General features: G+C 36.7%; 1 protein-coding gene across 1 annotated transcript in view; it reads right to left on the reverse strand.

Moving 5' to 3' along the window:
• Window positions 1–16,117, reverse strand: part of LOC131071362 (uncharacterized) — a 142,596-nt gene extending 126,479 nt beyond the window's left edge. Inside the window, exons 1-2 of the mRNA XM_058007172.2 lie at window positions 15,881–16,117; window positions 15,598–15,809 (exon numbers count right to left, since the gene is read on the reverse strand). Coding sequence (XP_057863155.2) covers window positions 15,598–15,809; window positions 15,881–15,953 — 285 coding nt within the window. The 5' untranslated portion in view covers window positions 15,954–16,117. The remainder of the gene's footprint in view (window positions 1–15,597; window positions 15,810–15,880) is intronic.
• Between the last annotated feature and the right edge of the window lie 4,090 nt (window positions 16,118–20,207).

Genomic DNA, 20,207 nt, shown 5'->3' on the forward strand with positions numbered 1-20,207 from the left:
AGAGGACGATTGGGGGGTTAGGGATTAGGGGTTTGCCTTTAGGTCAAACCCCGATTTTGGAATTAACCAAGAAATGAGAATGCTGCAAATGTAAATGTTTGTAATGTAAACAAGTACTGATACCTTGTTGTAAGAATGTTTGTATTCTTACATGCAAAGGTGTAATGATGTTGTATGTTGTCTGTTGTAGGTGATCTCCTCTTCAATGGTTGAATCCTTGTCTTGAATGCAACACCTAGCCTTGAATGGAGACTTAGAATGCTCAATTGCTTGAAGGAATGCTTGAATGCTTGAATGTTTGAATGTTTGAATATCGCTTCCGCCTTTTGCTACCACCACCCCCTTTCTTGGGAGGGGAAATGTAGTTTATATACTTGTCAATTAGGGTTAGGAGACTGATTTTTCCGACCTTAGGCCGACCTAGGAGAATTGTTTTCCAATTTGCAAACTTAAAGACCCAATGCCCAACAAGAGGCTGGGCCCAAAATAGGGCCAGGGACCAGGGCGCTGGGCGCCATGGTCCTGGGGGACCAGGGCGCTGGGTGCCTGTTGACGTGTATTTTATACACCATCATACACAGAATAAAATACCAATAGGCATCTTATCCTCTCTTGAGAAAATAGTCTCTAACTGCTGAAGATTCGCGTAAAGGATCAGTTAGGAAGACTCCAAGGTTCTGTTAGTAGGGTCTCTACGTGTGGACAAGCTTCCAGCGGTATGATGTGATTTGCTGTTTCCTTCAAGGGGTCTTACATATTCCGAAAGTTCAAAGATTTTACTAAAACTAAAGGAACTTTTCAAAAAAATAACAAAAGAGTAGGGTTTTTTAAGAAGTCTAATCTAATCTAACCCTATGAATGACTTAGTATGGACAAGACTTGGCAAGATTCAACCAACTTCAATTTTGCCATAAGATAACAACTCAATTGAAATTAGTGCGATCTTCTAAGGTAACAAAATGATATTCAATGCATCAAAGATCAAAGATACTACCACGAAGGTACATATCCAAGATACAATAATGATTGAAGATTAAGGGACTCAAAGTATTCTCCAGTCGACCACGCAAGGCGTTCCTACAATCAGCAAGAAGCTAGTGGTTTGGATTACGAATCCTACCAAAGATCAAGTCTCACACAATGTCCTTCAAATTAACTCACTACTTTGATTGAGCATGATTCAAGTAAATCAAACAACCATGAAGATAACTTAAGAAAGTTGCAACAAAACACCATAACTTCAATATTTTATTGATTTCCAAGTCATCATGTACAACAATTGCTTAAATTCCTCTCTTCAAAACTCAATCTTGCTACAAAATAAAATTGCTTCTAACTTCTAATCTCTTAGCTATCTCTCTTCTCTATTACATCAACTATTGACTATTACACTCTTCCCAAATGAAATGAAAAATGGGGGTATAAATAGCATCCCCAATTACAATGAAAGGTCTAGATCGAAAGAAGATCAACGGTCAAGATCATGACACCCAAACCCTAATTAGGGTTTGTTACAAATGGCCTCCTTTTTACTGAACAATATTAAATGCATAGCCAAATATTAAATTTGGCACAAAAACCTAGGAGACATAAACCAATGACAAATAAGATGTCATGTCATCTGTAACAACCTTTCATCTAGAATCTTATTCCCTTTCCAATTCTCTTTCTTAGCATATGCAATGAATCTTGATACGATTCCTTCGATTTCTGCAATTGGAATCTCGGGAAGATTCTTCATACTCTCTTCCAAGTGGATGACCTGATCGAATGCATCTAGAAGAGCTGCGTCCCACGAAGATTCAAGTTCCTTCGTTCTTTCAATCAAGAGCATGGTGGCAAACATTTGATCATATTGCTCATCTGTAACATTTGCGTCCTTACAAAAGATGATCTTGATTCTATCCTCTAATTCCTGCATATCCACATCTGTCTCGACCTCGATCCTTCTACCAAGAATGGTACGAAGTACCTCAAATACTCTGTCCTGGATCGGATTGATCACCTCCTCAACTTGGCCACATCTAACACTGATGTCTTCGAAGAAAACATTCTTCATATGGAGTAAAGTTGACCACTGAAACAAACTGTGAGATTCCCCATCCAAGATCTTCTCTTGCGCTAAAACTTTCCTTGATGTGTGTCTAATAACTTTCAAGACAGGAATGATAACATCCTCGGTATGGGCGAATGCAGCTACTGTTATCATCAAATTGTGGATTATCTCAAGAACCTGGATAGCTTGATGAATAATCTTCATCATCCTTGTTACAAATTCTATGGCCACTGTATGAGATCTATCCATCCAATTACTTGTACGTTGAACCATGTTCCTGAATCTTTCTGCCTCACTGATTGATTGAAGTGGAAGTGCTTGCACTGGTGATCTAGCTGGATCCTGACGTCCCAAAGGTTCATTGATGTGACTGAAATATGTCCTCCATGCACCGACCTCTCTCTCAAGCTTTCTATTCTTCTCCATTTCTTCTTTAAGCTTGTCCTTCAATGCCTCAAATGAGTCGGTAGCATCGTCTAAAGTCTGCTCAGCTGTGGATGGTCCTAGCTCAAATGTCTGTATATCATATTCCTCTGCTAGGATCTCACCTTCATATTTGTCTACTGCCGGTGTAGCTATCTGCAGTTTTCTGGATCCAGTCTCATCTCGAATCATCTTGGACATCTTGGTAGCCTTTCTCTTCTCTGTCACTTCCTGGGAATGTCCAACAAGGCTCTCTAAATCAATTGCACTGTCCTCGTCCTCTACTACGATCACCTTGGTTAATCTTTCTTTCAACCAATCTGGGATAATCGATCTTGTTTCTTGAACTTGAATCTCTTGTGCACTATTTCTTCTTGTCTGGGAGGAGATGTCATTTCATTGTCTTCTTTATCTTCATCTAAATCATAATCTTGGAGAGATCCATTTGGTGAACCATGTTGTGCCTGTCCTTCTTCCTGCTTGTCATTCTATACCATAGACTCCATGGATTCTTCCACTTGAATTGTTCTCTTCTCAGGTCTAGAAGAAGTACCGGATGATCGATCTCTGTTAGCCTCTTGTTTCCTCTTGGAAGACTCTTTCTTTTCTGACCTTTCTTTTCTCTTCGAACCCCTTGGATGGAGATTGCCCTCACTGGCACATCGAAGGTTACCTTCTCCTGAATTTCTAGGATTGGGATTGCCTTCACTCACACTAGCTCCACCTTCGGCTGGTTTCTCTTCCAAAGTGAAAGTCATAGCTATGCCTTGTTCTCTCAACTTCTGATGTTGTATGTCAACCCATCTGCGAGTACAAGACAAGACTGGTGCCATCAAAGTATCTAGATCCATGACCTCGGGCTCATTCCAATCTAACCTTATTGTTTTGCTTTCTCGATCATAGGAAGACTGGACATGCCTGCCACTGTCCTGAGCTTGGTCGGCCACTCTGTAAATCCTGCATTTCCTGATGAAATCCAAAGGCAATCTAGAATGCATTTTTCGTTTCACTTCAAAATCATCTAGGAGGTTCATCATAAAATCTTCAATTTGGTACTCATGTCTAAACTTTCTGCCGACTGTCTCCTCTAAATGTCCATGTGGATCGAAGCTTTCTCTCAAAGCAAAAGATGAAAAAGCATACAAGGCTAACTCCTTCTCTGCGTCATCCATAGCTAAAGCATTAGGACATACCTCAACTGAATTGCCCAAAATGATAGGTACTGGAACTCCATTCTGATGTCTGTGTCTGAATGCCTTCACATATGCTGCCAACTGTCTTGTTACTTCAAGTAACACAATTCTGTCTGTCGGATATCTCGGCAACATGTATGGAGGTAAAGGACATCCATGTACTCTAATATAAGTGAACTTGGGAAACTGAATGAACCAAGCACCGTACCTCTTTATGAATTCCTGTGCATCCTGAGATAATCTGTTGTGAATGCCACCTTGCAACGTCCTTGTGATGTTCATCGTGAAGGTATCATTAACTAACTTGTAGTTACTTCCTGGCGGATGATGCAAGTAGGCATAGGAATCACAAGCTCTGACCTCGCCGGGTCCTCTTCCAATCACTCCTCTGTGAGGTAGTCCTGCGTACTCAACACTCCTGATCAAGGCATAGATGACATATGAACTCATGTAGAAAGACTTAGTAGCCTTGAGTCTTCTCAACTGTACGTCCAAGCAATGGCTAATCATCCTAGCCCAATGTATCGTACCTTTCCCTTGAACGATCACCTGGATGAAGTAAAACATCCACTTCTCAAAATAGAAGGCGTGAGGGGCTCCTGTAACTCGGTTGAGCATGGTAATCAAATCTCTGTACTCCTCCTGGAAATCAATCCTGTGTGGTGTGTTCGGGACCTTGCTCAGACGGGGACGGCTCTTAAGTAGCCAGTTCTTATTGATTATGCTTAGACAAGCATCTGGATCATCTTCGTACATTGATCTGGCTCCTTCTATGCTCTTGTATATCATGTCCCTGTGCTCTGGAAGATGGAAAGCTTCACTTATAGCTTCCTCTGAAAGGTACGCCAAAGTGTTTCCCTCATTGGACACGATTGTTCTGGACTGTGGATCATAATGACGAGCACATTCGATCATCAACTCATGGCACTGAATAGCTGGAGGAAAGCCTGCCGCCTTAATGATGCCACTCTCGATTATCCTCCAGGCGACAGGTGATGGCTTACCAATGTAAGGGACATCTCGAAACTTCTTCGTGCTAAAGTTGCCCAAGTTTGTATCTCCAATGTGGCTCCACTTAGACACGATCTTGGTCTCCACTTCTTCGGTCTTCTGATCTTCTTTCATGAGAGCTGAACGACTGGTGGATGCTCCCGCCTTCGGGGTTGCCATACCTACACAACATTTCATAATGAGAAGCTAGATTTTGCAATAAATAACATAGATTAGAGAATAAATTTTAGGAAACTTCATGATAAGTCTTTGAGTTATCATTTCCTAAAATAAAACGATTGAGCTAGGAATTCAAAATTCAAAATTTCAAAATCTAGGTAATGACGATCAACTAATAAAACAATAAAATCAAATCGCCATACCTCAAATCGAGAGCTAACTCTAGAATGCAAAATAAAAAGGATTCGCCTAGGCAAAATTGACGTATAAATAGCTTCGATGTGATCTCTCCTTTAAAATATCAATTTCACCACCTTTTGAGTTGTCTTTGACGTGATCTTCAAGCCTTGGCAAATTCGCCCAAATGAAAACTTTAAGTTCGCACCACCTTGCTTGGAATGAAATTCGCTCCACCTTGGATATCAATTCGCACTTCTTCCTTTGATCGCATATGAGATGAAAACGATAATGTGAAAATTATGATTTTCACCTCCCCTTTATAGCGTTCACCTCTTACCACCATATAGGCTGACTTTGGTAAAATAAAGCAATTTTTAAACGATTTTTTAATAAGTAATAAAGGCCGACCTCCATATCTTAGCGCTCTTTTGATTTTTTAATTAATAATTAATTAAATGCCTTTGTTTTTTAAATTATCAAATTCGATTTTTTAAAGGCAAAATAATTAATAAATGTTAAGCGCAACATTTAAATGCTAATTTATTGAATTTCAAAAATTATCGATTTAGCATTTAAAATAAATTCAAAAATATTTGCTTGAGCGCCAAAATTTGAAAATGAAATAAACATACCTCATCGCCCTGGTCCCTTGGAGAGGGACAGGAGCGATCCTTGTCTTCTAGCTTGAAATTCATCGTTTTTTATTCTAACTCTTCGTTCCTTGCCTTCCAAATGGCGTTTTAGACCTTGTGCAATTTGTTTTGCTATGATCTTCGAAGGATAACATGTGTCTTGGCAAATATCGCCCTGGTCCCTTGGAGAGGGATAGGAGCGATCCTCATAATTTCTCCTTGACCTGGCATCTTTAATCTCTAATCTTCATTGTAGGGCGAATAATAACATTGTTTGTTCATTCCATGCTTGTCCCACTTGATTTTTTTACAAGGCATTTAGACTTTAGAAAGATTATCGCCCTTGTCCCTTGGAGAGGGACAGGAGCGATCTGGAAGCTCTAGCCAAAATGCGTCATCTTCCAACCTTGATTCTTCGTTCATTGCCTTTTGAAGGACGTCCTTGATCTCACGTGCACTTTCCTTGACATGCATTTAAAGGATCATGAGTGTTTTAATGAAATCGCCCTGGTCCTTGTCCAAAGGACAGGAGCGATATGAGTTCCTTGCACAAATTGGTAACACTTTGACATTCAAAACTCTTGCATATCATCTTCAAAAGACACCTTATACCTTGTGTAATCCCGAAAAACCTTGACTTGGCATGAATTTGAAGAAAAATGAAGGATCCTAAGCAAATCGCCCTGGTCCCTTGGAGAGGGACAGGAGCGATATAGCCTCTGTGTTCACTTTGATGATCATTTAACGTTTGAAGTCTTTGTATATCACCTTCTAATCATGCCTTGGACCCTTTACGACCTTGCAAAACCTTGACCTTACGTGATATTTGAGAGATTTGGCTAATATAATCAATATCGCTCTGGTCCCTTCCTGAGGGACAGGAGCGAATTTCAACATTTTGAGCTCGTCTTTGCCTTGTTCAACTTGCAATCGCTATCATCGTGCAAAATAAAGTTCCTTGATCGTTCTTGATCACTTGATGCTTGATAAACTTTCAAATTTTATGCCTTTATGGAAATATCGCTCTGGTCCCTTCCTGAGGGACAGGAGCGAACTAGGTGTCTAAGTGCGGTTCCTTCAATATTGGCAACTTTGGATACTTTGTGCTTGATTGAGATGTCTTAAGACGTCCTTGCCTCCTTGTTCTTCATTTTGGAGTGGCTTGAACTTGGAAGAATAGCAATATAATCATCATATCGCCCTGGTCCCTTGGAGAGGGACAGGAGCGATTTTGCTCTTGTGGGCTTCATTTCACTTCATCTCCTTCAAAAACTATCTTCAATTGTCTTGTCATACTTCCTTTCATTCATTCATGCCTTGAGATCGGTTGTAACTTGGCAAGAAAATCATCTATAACAAAAATCGCTCTGGTCCCTTCCTGAGGGACAGGAGCGAACTTAAGCATTTTGGTCCTTTGATGGCATTTGGTAATCTTCAATTTATCTTCAATGAGTTCATTTCACCTCCTTCCTTGCCTTCAAACATAAACTTGACTTGATCTTTGCCTGAATTTTGTCTTGTGAAGAACTTCGCTCTGGTCCCTTGGAGAGGGACAGGAGCTACAATGTACTTCGCCCTGGTCCCTTCTTGAGGGACAGGAGCGATTTTGGCATTCTGGACCATTTTTCTTCATGTTTGCACTTCAAGTTATATTCATTTGATAAAACATATCTCCTCGGACCTTTTTGAATCGTCAAGTCATCAAAATCCTGCTAGGACAAAGCAATATTTGATTTGTAGCTCCGGTCCTTCACTGAGGGATAGGAGCGATTTTGCTCCTATAGGCCAAAATAACATGATTTTACACATTTTATCACTTCACAAGGCGAAAACAAATCATTTACAATGCCCGGGATCAAAAATTAAAAAACTCAAAATTTGGTCAAAATTGGTCAATTGGTCAAAATTCACATTCCATCATCAACACTTAGACAAATTTAAGCTCTGCATTCAACATTCCAATTGAAAATAGACCATTTTGGCGAAATCATTGCATTCGAAATTGCATCCTACGAAAGGAAGCTCAAAAAGCTCTCAAAATTGACTGGATTCTGGCCTGAAAAGACAGCAATTAAAACCCTAAGGCTAGACCCTAAATCCAAACAATTGACTGACTAACAAAACCCTAAAAGCGAAGCGAAAAGCGAGCGAAAAAAACGAGCAAAAGAGGGGGTCCCCATTTGCAATGGGGCGATGTGTGAAATGGTCACAACAGCGCCATGGTCCCACCTCCCGGGACAACAGGGTGCAAGGAGGATCAGGCCAAGGTGCAGAAAGATGCAGTTTTTGATGTCATAAACAGGTTTCGGGGTCTCCATTCAGGTTCAACGTTGCGCCGCCATCGTGAAGACCCAAATGCAGTCAAAATTGCAAGTGTCGCAATTTTAGGACGCTACATGTTGTCTAATCTCATTGTGGGTTTCGAAAAATAGGCTTATCTCATCTTATTCTTCAATGAAGATTATATCCCTAACTATGTTTACCCTTGTTTCATTTTGGATTTGTGATTTTAGGGCAAAAATTAGGGCATTTACAAAAAAGGGACATTACATGACCATACCACTAATCTGTTGAGATCTGCACACCTTTAAGTCGACTCAACAAAAAATATATATTCAGTTCAACCATTTTCCTTGATGCATAAGGAAACAATTTTGCATTTTAAAAATACAATGAATGGATGCTTTCTCCATTAAATTTTTGGCATCATTACACGCCACGATACTCTACGTTTTCAATAAATAATTCTTCCCACGCAAAACAAACCACACCATCCAGTAACTTAATCACCACGTATGGCTTAAACACCATGCTCAACAAATTAAGAAATATCATGACTTTCATAACTCACGTCGAAAAGAAAAACTCAACTGAAGGATTTATCAGTTACTTTAAAATTCAAAAATGATTCCCCTATTAAAGATAGCTCGAACATGTATCCTCCAGAAAACAAAATAGCTCATTATTGCAGCACAATATGTTACAAAAGGTCCAAAGCCATTGCACTATATGAGGATAAAGAAAACGTTTCTGAAAAAAAAACGCATATCATCAAATCTAACACCATTGACTTACTTTACAAGCCATCTCAGCCCATGAATAAGGTGAATCGCAACCCATGAATTAACTTATTTTGATTCCATTAAAAAACATCCTTGTGAACATCCAACTGATGACTTGTCAATCTAATTTGGCAAGATAAGCCAACAAGCAGGTCAAGAGGATAGGTAGCCAGCTCAAGTTGACATCCAAGTTGCATAAACACACAGCCAAGTAGCTCAACCAGACAATCAAGTATCTCAACTAGACAAGCAAGTAGGCAAGTAGCTCAACCAAGTAGGCAAGTAGCTCAAGCAAGTAAACAAATAGCTCAAACTAACACCCAGGTAGCTCAACCAAGTAAGCAAGTAGCTCAACCAAAATTTGATGAATAATCAACAGCTTAAAGATATTTCATTCCAATTCTCTTTTTAGAAACCAACCTTTGACATCAATGACAAAATCTGCAACATATTTGAGGGTAAATCACAACCCTAGGCAAAAATCAACAGCCATCTACTTTTGAGAAAAAGAAGCTGACCAAAGGAAAGTAATCTATAATAAGGAATTTGTGGCTCTTATGTGTGCCATAGAAAATCTCAAATGATGCATGTTAGAGCATATAACTCTAGGTAGTCCATCTTAATTCTCACCATTTGAGTTCCTCATCCATCAAAGATGTGTCGCACACAAACATTGTTAAACATGTTTCAAGTAGCTCTGGCCCTATGCCCATTGGTTTTAAACATTAAATTTTGGTAGTACTTTTTGAGGTGAAATAATGTTCAAGTCTAAGGGATTTTGATGACCGCTCAGTTTATTGTACATCATCATAGTGATAAGTCTCATTTACTCTTTAGTGAAGGTGAGAGAGAAAGAGAACCTCGAATTATTTCTCCAAAAGAATGAAATTCACTTTGTAGACACATAAAATTGATTAAAACAATATTTAACCACTTATCCCTTGATTAATTTAATTAATCATTTTATCCTATTATCACCCCTAAATTAATTAAATTACATTTAATTGATTATCCCCTTCCACATATATAATTAATTTATTAATTAATTATACATCTCATTTATCCTAAAGTTTGATTTATTTCAATAAATCAAACTCAACCTTAGAGAACATTCCAATTTTATTCCTAATCCTAATTAGCTAAATTAATCCATAATTAATTAGGCTAATTTAGTGATTCCTACAAACCTATCTTCTAATCCCCTCATTAATCTAATTAACCCAAATCCTAATTCCTATTAGTATTTATTCAAATTTAAAATACTACACACCTACCCAAGTCATCTCACCCATCAACATCACCTTTGACCAAGGGGTGCTCACACATGTGTGAGAATTGATCTTCCCCATAGAGCCACCCTACACTTTCCCCTTTTGGCCCATATGTCATAACTCCCTTTTCCTAGTCCTTACTCCTTTGCCACAAGTGTTTACACTTGTCAACTTCATGAGCTTCCCAAGGTTGCTCACACGTGTGAGCACATCTTCCTCTTTTCCCTATGACAGTTGTTGAAAGATCCCCAACTAAAATCTGATCTGAATTTTCTGATAGTTTCAAATCTTAATCTTTGACCAGCGATAAGGATGACTAGATTTTGTTTGGTTTTTAGATTGTTTCTATTTTTTGTGTTTTTTAAATGCCTTGTATGGAGATGTACACAAGAAATGCAATGAAAGAATTGACTGAAATAGAATTGAATATTCTGAAAACTTTTAACAGCAACTACAGAAACAAATTTTGGAAGCTTTATTATCTAGAAAGAACAAAGTTGCATACCAGGTGATCCCACGCCTATCCTGGAATAAGGGTTTTATTGACAATTTGCAAAATAATGGCTTCCAATGCAATTCAACTCCTCCAATGAGGTTTATTCACCATAGTAATAATTATCTAAAACAATTTGATGATCAGACAGGAGATATGGCCAGGAGACTCCATCCAAAGTGCTTCCAAATCCGTCATAATTTGCTGATTGCTTCCAAATGTGCTGAGATTTGTCCAAATTGATTGCCAAATTATCTTAGCTATGCCTTGACAATGATTTTACCAACAATTACTGCTTCAAAAACCCTCCCAATTATTTATTTGAATCTCCAGGCAGCTAAGGATGGTACGGCTGCCCTAGGGAGAGGTACAGCTGTCCAAAAATGCTTCCAATCTGCTGGAAAGTGCCAATAAACCACCCAGATCTGAGCCTCAACCTCTGAAATTGCAGAAAGATCACACAAACCCTCTGAAAATGGTCCTCTAGACCTGATTTGAAGGTTTCCTTGAGTGCTGACTTGATAGAAATGGCTGGGGTTTCGTCCAACCTGTCCACAATTGAAGGATTTCATCTCCAATTTGGTCTCCAAACCTGTTGTAACTGCTATGGCAGCAAATTGCAGAGCAAAAACAATAAAATCTCCAAAATAATGATACCAAGTTTTGCACGTAGAAGCTTCCTTATGCCTCCCAAACCTAATTCGAACTTCCTCTTGGCATCTAGAAGATTCCAATGGAATCTTAGGCTCTCATAAAAGTTCGCCTAATACAGGGGTAAGCTCATCATTGAAAGTGGGGCCACCTTTAATAACATGTTTCTTAGGAATATGATCCAAGGTAATTTCATAAAGTTGTTTTATAATAACTTGTAACTTAACTTTTTCTATTTTAAGAAAAAGTGCTTTTATAACTTTAATTTATAAAGTTACTTTATTAACTTACCAAAGTCATAAAAATGACTAAGTATAAGATTCCCTTTGGCAAGTAGATCATCCCCAAACACTAGAATTCACCTGTGGAGATGGGTGTCAGGTGAATTTCCCATCCCGATAGATCACTCAGGAAGTGGGGACATTACAATTGTTCTTCCCAAGATGTGCTCACACATGTGTGAGCACACTTACCCTTGCACCCCTCTTCTCCTTGTGACACTTGTCACAAGGCTAGGCTTGCAAATCTAGGACCACATTCCCTTTCAATCTGAGACCTCTACCATCCTTTTAATCTTGACTATCCATTTCTAAGCCCCAAAATCTATAAATTGAGCCCTTCCCTCTTATCAAATCATCCACTTTCCATCATAGTCTTATGCTGGCCATTTATCCATCATCCACTTTTCAGAGCATTCTTATAATGCCCATTTAATTCCAAATCCATATCCATATCCATCTATCTTATGTTATGTGATTGTGAGAGCAATCCATATTCACCTTCATCAATCTCTCCAAACCTTCATTTGTCAATCTCAGAGCATCGGGGTCGTGAAGAGGAGGACAAAGAAGAATACTAGCAATGGGAGCGTCTTGAGTATATTTCGTTTATTTCGTTTGTATCTCTTTATGCTTTTATTTTAATCTTTCTTGATATTGCGTTTAAAATGGTTTTGATTTATATTTATGACTAATCTACTAACCGTTTTATGGCATTACACACTTCCTGCCAAGTTTATTGTTATAGGCAAACACAAAGGGTATTTGAGAGATTGGATTTCAAAAACCTATGGTGAGCTTTTGACCTCAATATTTGTTTATGTTCCTTGAAGGTTTTGCATTGTTGATTTCAGTTTGAAATGTGATAGAAAGGCTATACAGAAGAGAAAGCCATGGTTCTAAAGAGATATTGGGCTATGTTCCACGGAGTTTCAAGGACGGGGACAACGAGATATGTTTCTAGTACGGGGGTACTTTTGGGCCATTTTTTAGCAAAGGATGACTGTTAAAAAAAATACGCATGTTATACCAATGATAAAGCATTCATCATAGACATTAATGCATATCATTGATTGAGTAAAAAAATATTATTCTAGCATCAAGAATTAAGCATCATTCTTATTTCCTTCTAGAAGAAATACTTAACCTACTAAATTTTCACATGCAGTATAAGCTTATAAGCTACATGCATCGATTCCTTGAATTATCTTTCACAAAGCATACTCAAAAAACTAACAATAACTTGAGTGAGTGAGTTCATGTAATAGATTGTCCCTAATATTTGAAGTGTTGCATCATGCATGGAACATTACGATTTCTTTTGTTAAATGATTATTGGCCACTTTCCAAAACCAGTGGAAACAAGGTCAACGCAATGCTTCAGGAGCCATCCATGAATAAAAATGATAAAATGGTGGATATCCAAACTACATGGTGGTCCCACGAAGGTGTGCTGCCTGGTTTGTCAAAATTGTATGAGAATGTTGCAAAGAAAGGGTCCCATGCATTTCTTGAATTTTGTTGCTGCACTTGCACAAATAAAATAGCAAGATTTTACAGAAAATTTCAATTTTGGGTTTAACATTTTTTTTTTTTCCAGTCCCACTTCGTCTGCATCTACTTGAAGTCTGCAACCAAAACATTTGGTCTAGTTTTTCTACTTAATATGCTATATCTACTTGTAACTCAACTAGATAGTTTTTATGGACTGTCAAAAGAGTAAAAATTGTTGCAATAAGCCCAGAAACATCCCCTCATTGCTCAAGAAACGTCCCCAATTTCTGGAAAGGGCAGGAAACATTGAAAAAACATCCCCGGTACAGGGACGGGGTACCAAGGCCAGGGATGCGTCCCCGTGGAACATAGATATTAGGCTATTCCTAATACCATACTTTCCGAGATTTTTCCCATCCTTTAATCTCTATGCAAATTTGGTTTGAATTGTTAAACTTCTCCTGCACTTCTAGCCCTTGGTTTGATGGGGTGTTGGAGATTACTGGAAATAAAATATGTTATTTCATTTTGATTTGGGTGAAAAAGGGTTGAACTCTATCATCTAACGACTTTTTCCTAGATCTACTCGATGGTAATTGTGATTTTAGTACTTCTTCAAGTGTTCCACTTGTAGGAGGACTGTACCCAAAAGCAAATATTAGATCTTGTAAAGATAGCATTCATATATAGATTCCAAAAATTATAAAAATTATGTTTCGCTAAAGTTTAAGGCATCCTCAGTGCTTGCAACTTTTTTATTACAAGAAGTACTATCTTTGTACAATAAGTTATATGTATGATTTTAGCTTTTGACTTTTATCTGATATTTTTTCATTTTTAATTTTTTAATTAATTCTAGGACCATCTGATCTGAATACAGTTAAGAATTCAGCTGCAATACCTAGTGTGAGGACTTACAATATTGTGGTGTGAGGACTTACGATATTGTGGACGTTGGACAAACTAGCAAAACTCATGAAAATGAGATGTGAGCTTTCAAAAGTCGAATTTTGTTCAAACCAAAATGAGATATATATAACTATTTGAAATATCAACAATGCCCACAGCCTTTTAAATTCAAAATGAACAGCTGGTTGTAAGAAAATAACTAACAAAACTAAAATTTTCATAAACATATGAATTCTGCACATCTGTGGGGTACCCACTAGGATCAGTGAATATTGTAATGTTCCTAAGTCCTTTAAACATCTATTTTTTGACTGCAAAATTGCTTTTGCATCATGGTCTCTAATGTTTTGTCTTCCTATTTCTTGGAATGATAATGAAGGCTTTACTTGGATTGAAATTCTTGCTGGTTATGTGGATAAATTTGATATTGTCTTAAATGGATTTTGGATTGTTTTTACAAGTGACATCATCTGGTTTTTATGGAAAAGGAGGAATGAAGAGTGTTTTCAGTCCAAAAGAAGGCTCCTTACTGAGTTTGAATGCGAACTCACCTATTTTTCAATCAAGTTACAGGTTTCAGCTACACTGGAGATTCCCAAAGAGACATTTATGTCGCTGTTGAAAGAAGGTGTCATGTTGGTGTACAAGACCGATATTCAGTCTGCCCATATCTTTCCACATGGGAGGAACAATTTGAGCAAAGATTAAATAAAGTTACTTAATAAGTATCTTGAAGAGAAACAGATCACAAAGGATGAAATTCAAGCTAAGAACAAGGGAAAAAAGAAGCACGCGATCAGGAGGGATAGTATAATGGATCTAGAGATTGTGCCTCCTTTAGGCACATTTCAGTGTGACCAGACAGAAGATAATTGTGATGTAACTGGATCATGGGATTAATATAGGACTCAATGATAGTCCTTGTTTGGTAACAAATGTTTCGTACTTGGTCCATATTTTTTGACTTTTTGATACTTGGTGATCATGTTGATCTAGCTTGGGGCAGATGCTCCCCATAATGTAACTTGGTTTTGCTTTCAATCTAATTAACAAAATCTGGATCTGTTTACACCGTTAGAAAGATCTCCAAAAGCTCTAACTTCAATCATGCCTTTGGCTCTTCAATTTAAAGGACCAACGACTGTTTTTATGCCAAATTCCACTCCAAAGATCTTTGAAATATGATTTTCTAGGACCAAGAAAATACCAAAAATTTAAATTTTGAATTTTCGGTATTTTTCATCTCTGCTTGTGCCAACTCCTCCAAAGTGCTCCTGATTACCATCCTTCTTAAAGATGATTAATAAAGATGGAAGAAAAATCTATCAGCAACTTCTCAAGATGAATAAGGAAGATAGACGAAAGATCTATCAGAAACTTCTCAAGTCTTTTCTCTTCGTCATATCATTGTGAATAAATTAAAGCTTTTTAATAATATCTACGAGACCAAAACAGTCTATGAAACCCAAAACAGCATTATGGGACCCAAAAACAATCTTTATTAAACTCCTAAATCTATTTGCCCTCTCAATTTCCTCCTATTTTCCCTTGTCCTGGCACCTCTCTACTACATTTGTAATTCTACTATCATTTGCTTTCATATGATGTAGGATCACACACCAATAGATCTGCATGTGATCCAAAAAGGTAATGCAAACAAGCTTACACAGTTTTTCCAAAAGCTCTCAATTTCACTTATTTTAATTGCGTTTCCCACTGGAGTCCAAAACTCATTGGAAAAAATAGATCAAAAAAGTTAAAATTGAAAAACTAATTGTTCTCTACCTTGTGGCAACCAAGAGCGTCAAGCAGGGCAATCAAGTCCCCCACAATATGGAATGCAGTATAATTGTGAGCGGCGAGAGGAGCATCAGTGTCTCCGTATCCTCTCATGTCAGGGGCCACCGCGTGGTATCCTGCCTCCGCCAATGCTTTTATCTGGTGCCGCCAAGAAAACCACAGATCGGGAAAACCGTGTATAAGCAACAGAACAGGACCTGAAACGCCATCCATTCACTCATTATACTATCCCTGTTTATGCTTTTAAAACAATAGAAAGCAGGCGCACCTGATCCTTGCTCTGCAACATGCATTTTGATGCCATTGACGGTTACCATCCTGTGTGTCACCTCCCCTGCCATTCTTGTTTCTTATCTCCTTGAATTTGCAGCACTTGCCCTGCCACTTCGTGAAAACACTTCACTCTTATATACGCGAGTGCAAGTGTTGGCTTTGGCATCTTATTATCACAACTGAGAATCAATTTTCCACAAATGGTCCTTCTCCCATGGAAAGTAGATGCCTGAATAGTGAACCTGAGCTGACACCATTTTAGCGGGACGTGATATTTGTAATGGAGGTGTTCGTCCTGTGTCGTTACAAATTATTTTATTTATTTAAGAGTTAATTTCATTAGCTATTTTAATTTAATATTGAAATTATAAAAATTAACAGTTTTATTCTAATTTACAACTTTTCAAATTTTATTTTACACTATGCACTCAACATTTTTTATTTTTTTTATATTATAAATAAATAAATAAAAATTTAAAATAAAATAAAATATATTTTTACATAATTCTATTTAAGATATCTAAAATTTTAAAAATTAACAGTATTTTAGTTAATTTACAATTTTTTAAAATTTTATTTTACATTAATCACTCAAAATTTGTTTTCATTTTTTATATTGTAAATAAATAAAATAAAATATTTGTTTACATAATTCTATTTAAGATATCTATATTTATTTTATTTTATTTTAAAATTAGACTTTTTTAATTTTATTTATATTTATTGCTAGTAAGTTCTAATCATACATGTTACTTAAGTTTATTTAGGGAATACATAGGATTTTTCCCACTTAAAGTAGATAGTTATCACTTTTCCACTATAAGTAGATAAGTTATAACTTTATGTCTCATATCATGAGATTAAGACATTTGTCATGATTTTATTCAATCTTATGTTCACCTTGATCTATATAATTAAGGGTCTCCTTTGTAATCTCATTAACTCATACTATTTGCATTCTTGATGGGAATACATTTTATTCTTGTCACATTATGATTTCCATTAGATTCCTAGGTGAATAGGGGAAGAGCACAAGTTACCGTTCATGTACCAATAACCATTCACTCCTTGCACACCCAACCCCTCAATTACTAACTTAAAAAAACCAAAAAACAAAATACTAAAAGCTTATTAATAAATTACACATGTACTAATAGCTGCTCGTTTTTTAGCTTGTTTGGACTATAATTGGCCCATTTGTGCACTTTCATTGGTACACATAACACACGACTACTAGGGCATTTGTGCATAAGTATTGGCGATTTTAAGTGCATGGTTATTGGGGCATCTTTCTACAAGTATGGAGAACACTTTGAAAAGTGTACTTTTTGACCCTTGTGCACATAATGGATCCTACAGTGTGCATCGTTACTACCCAAAAGCTAAAACAATAGTTATAAGCAGTTAAGTTGCATGTGGAGACAACAAAAAAATCATCAAAATCCAATGTATCGTTTAAAATTTGTGGATGCACAAAGTTAGCTATAACGACTACTGGTACACTTCCCCTATCTCCATAGCCAAATATAACAATATTGTTTATTTAATATTAAAGAGTTATTATTATTGACTTGAGAGTTATTTTATAATTATTTTATTCATTTAAGCGTTATTTTAATTTACTTTAGAATTCTTTTTATTATAATTTTTTATTATTTTGTCTATCAAATTTTGATAATTCAATCTTGTATTTTGAATAATGTTTTAGTGTTGAAATTTATATTTCATATTTAAAAAATTATTTTCAAAGTAATTTGCACTAAATTGCATGGTCTATTCATGTGGCCATATGATTGGCCTCTTCATTTTAGACACCATTTATGAAGATCTATTGTTAGGATGTGTCTAATCTTAACTAGACTTTCCTTAGCACCTCTATAGCAATGACAAAGTTTTTTTTTTCTATAAGAGTAGTGGATTAAATCTTGATGGTGTCATGGCTTAAGTTGTTAGATTGTAGTTTGTAATGATAGCAATTCTTTTGTAAGCTCAATTCTTTCTCAACTTGGTGATAGTGTCTTTGCCAACGTCAACCCTTTCTCATGAGATCTTTAGCTTGGCAAGTTCTTCAACCATTGGTTGTGTAGTTAAAATTTTAATGGCTTTCCCTAGTTTGAGAGTCGTTGAAGCTTGAAAATAAAATGAAATGAATTTTTTAATGATGTCCACAAGTCTAGGCAATCTAAGAGACTCAATAGATGAATTGTCTAAAAACCAACAAAAACACCAACCAACAAACCATAGATGCTAATTTTAACTATCACCCATTTATTTGTTGATTATGGTTCATCTACCATGGATTTTGATCAAGTAACCTTTTTGTTATTTGTTCCTCCTTGAACAAAGTTGTTAAATATTGAAGTTTTAGAGTATTAGCATAATTGATTCAAACATCCGCGTATGCCACCATTATGTAATGAGATTATATTTTTGTTGATCCTAATGTGCAATGGTGGCAACCCCGTCAACTCACTCCTCTTTGGATGTTTTCCACCTCCCTATTTTACACCTGAGATGGTGTTAGCTAGTTGTTAATAGGGCTATTAGCATTGTAGCTTTCCACTATATGTTTGCCCCTATATAGTATTTTTTCTCATGGTCACATGTGGGATTAAATTGCTTGACATAATATTCTATTTTCCACTCTATTTGTTTTGTCCACATTGTAGCAATGGCTTTCTATCTCGGGTACCTTTTGATTTTTGAATTTGTGTTTGGGCACTATTTCACGTTAATTTCTCATTTATTCACCTACTTAGCATTTTACTTCATCCATGTGTTCTTTCTTTTGGTTACTTTTTCCTCCAATACAATTTTGGGCCAACAATCACCTATCATCTTCTCTATTCTATTCAAATATCCTAGCAATAAAATCATTGTTTTCACTTCAACTAGAAATATTTTGGCCTTGGCTAAGACAATCTTGTATAGGACCGTGGTTTTTATTTTTAAATTACTTGCATATAAATGTCTTTATAACCTTTAGATTTTGACTCCATTTCAATATTGATGTGTTGCTATCCAAAAACCTTGCAACCAAACAACACCATTAGCATAACAAGCAACCCAAATAAAGTCTTATTTATTTTCCAATCTCATATCTTAGCCAATTTGCATCTATTTTGAAGCATGTATAGACATTTCCATCACCTTTGTATCCTTTCCTCCTACATGCCTCCCAACTAAGGTGGTTGTCAAAATCAAGGCTCGAGTATCTGTATTTGTTTAACACTTGCAAGGGGCTTCCTTCAAATTCAAAATTAACTTGCTTCTTTTTTCTTCTCAAGGCAAAGATCATGACTATGGTTTTGCTAATGTTCACTTGCCTTCCCACCTCCTAGCAAAATAGTTCTAGGGCTCTTAGGTGTTCTTGCAAACAATGTGTTGTTCATGTCATTCGGATGAGGTCATCTATTTCAAGCAGTAACTTTATCATAAATGTGGTTAGGTGAGCAACTGCACCATATAACCTGTCCATCCACTCATATAACTTGTTTATGTATAGCCTAAACAAAGTTGGGGATAGTGAGCACCCCTAGTTAACTCCGATGTTGCTCCCCAAAATATCTTAATAGGTCATCCTTCATTATTATTTTGTCTTGAACCTGGTCATAGAGCTTATGGACTGTTGCCATGCATATTTTTAGTACCAATTGTTCCATTATACCCTAGAATTTGCTTCTAGGTACCATGCCAAATGCTTGAGGATTTAGGTTTCAACTTTGATAATAATGTCTTTGATGATGAAATTAGTCTCTTCATATACAAAGCAATAAAGAAGAATGTCTTCTTGTAAGATTGAACTTAAAAACAACATGCAAATCCATTATACTTTTGTCAATGACATGCCATGATGATTGTATGCTCCGTCAAATTTTTCATAATCTTTTTATTTGAATAGAAAACATTATTTTGTTTAAAATCCCACTATAATTTTTGTTAAACCCAAAGTTAACATTTTAACACTTATAAGAACATTCTAATTAGTTCCTTTAGCATGTACATTTCTTGAGGCCCATGATAGTTGTACCCGCTACCCCATCCATAATCATGTTAGATGTCTTATGTCATCGTTAGTAATTAGGAATAAGTTGACATACATACAAAAATTGAATCACATTGGATATAGAAACCACCCATTCTTTATTCGTGTGGTGGTGGAAATGATGAATGAAGTCAGATACGTGGAAACAAACTTTGACAGTCGATTAGCCACTTGTTGCAAGTTTTATGTTTTTATTTTACCATGCAACAAAAACCAGATTCGATGGACGACGAAGAGTATATTACAGCTGGTGGGGACGAAAAACCAGCTCTTTTCT

This window comes from Cryptomeria japonica, chromosome 1, assembly GCF_030272615.1.
Source record: "Cryptomeria japonica chromosome 1, Sugi_1.0, whole genome shotgun sequence".
Classification (NCBI taxonomy): domain Eukaryota; kingdom Viridiplantae; phylum Streptophyta; class Pinopsida; order Cupressales; family Cupressaceae; genus Cryptomeria; species Cryptomeria japonica.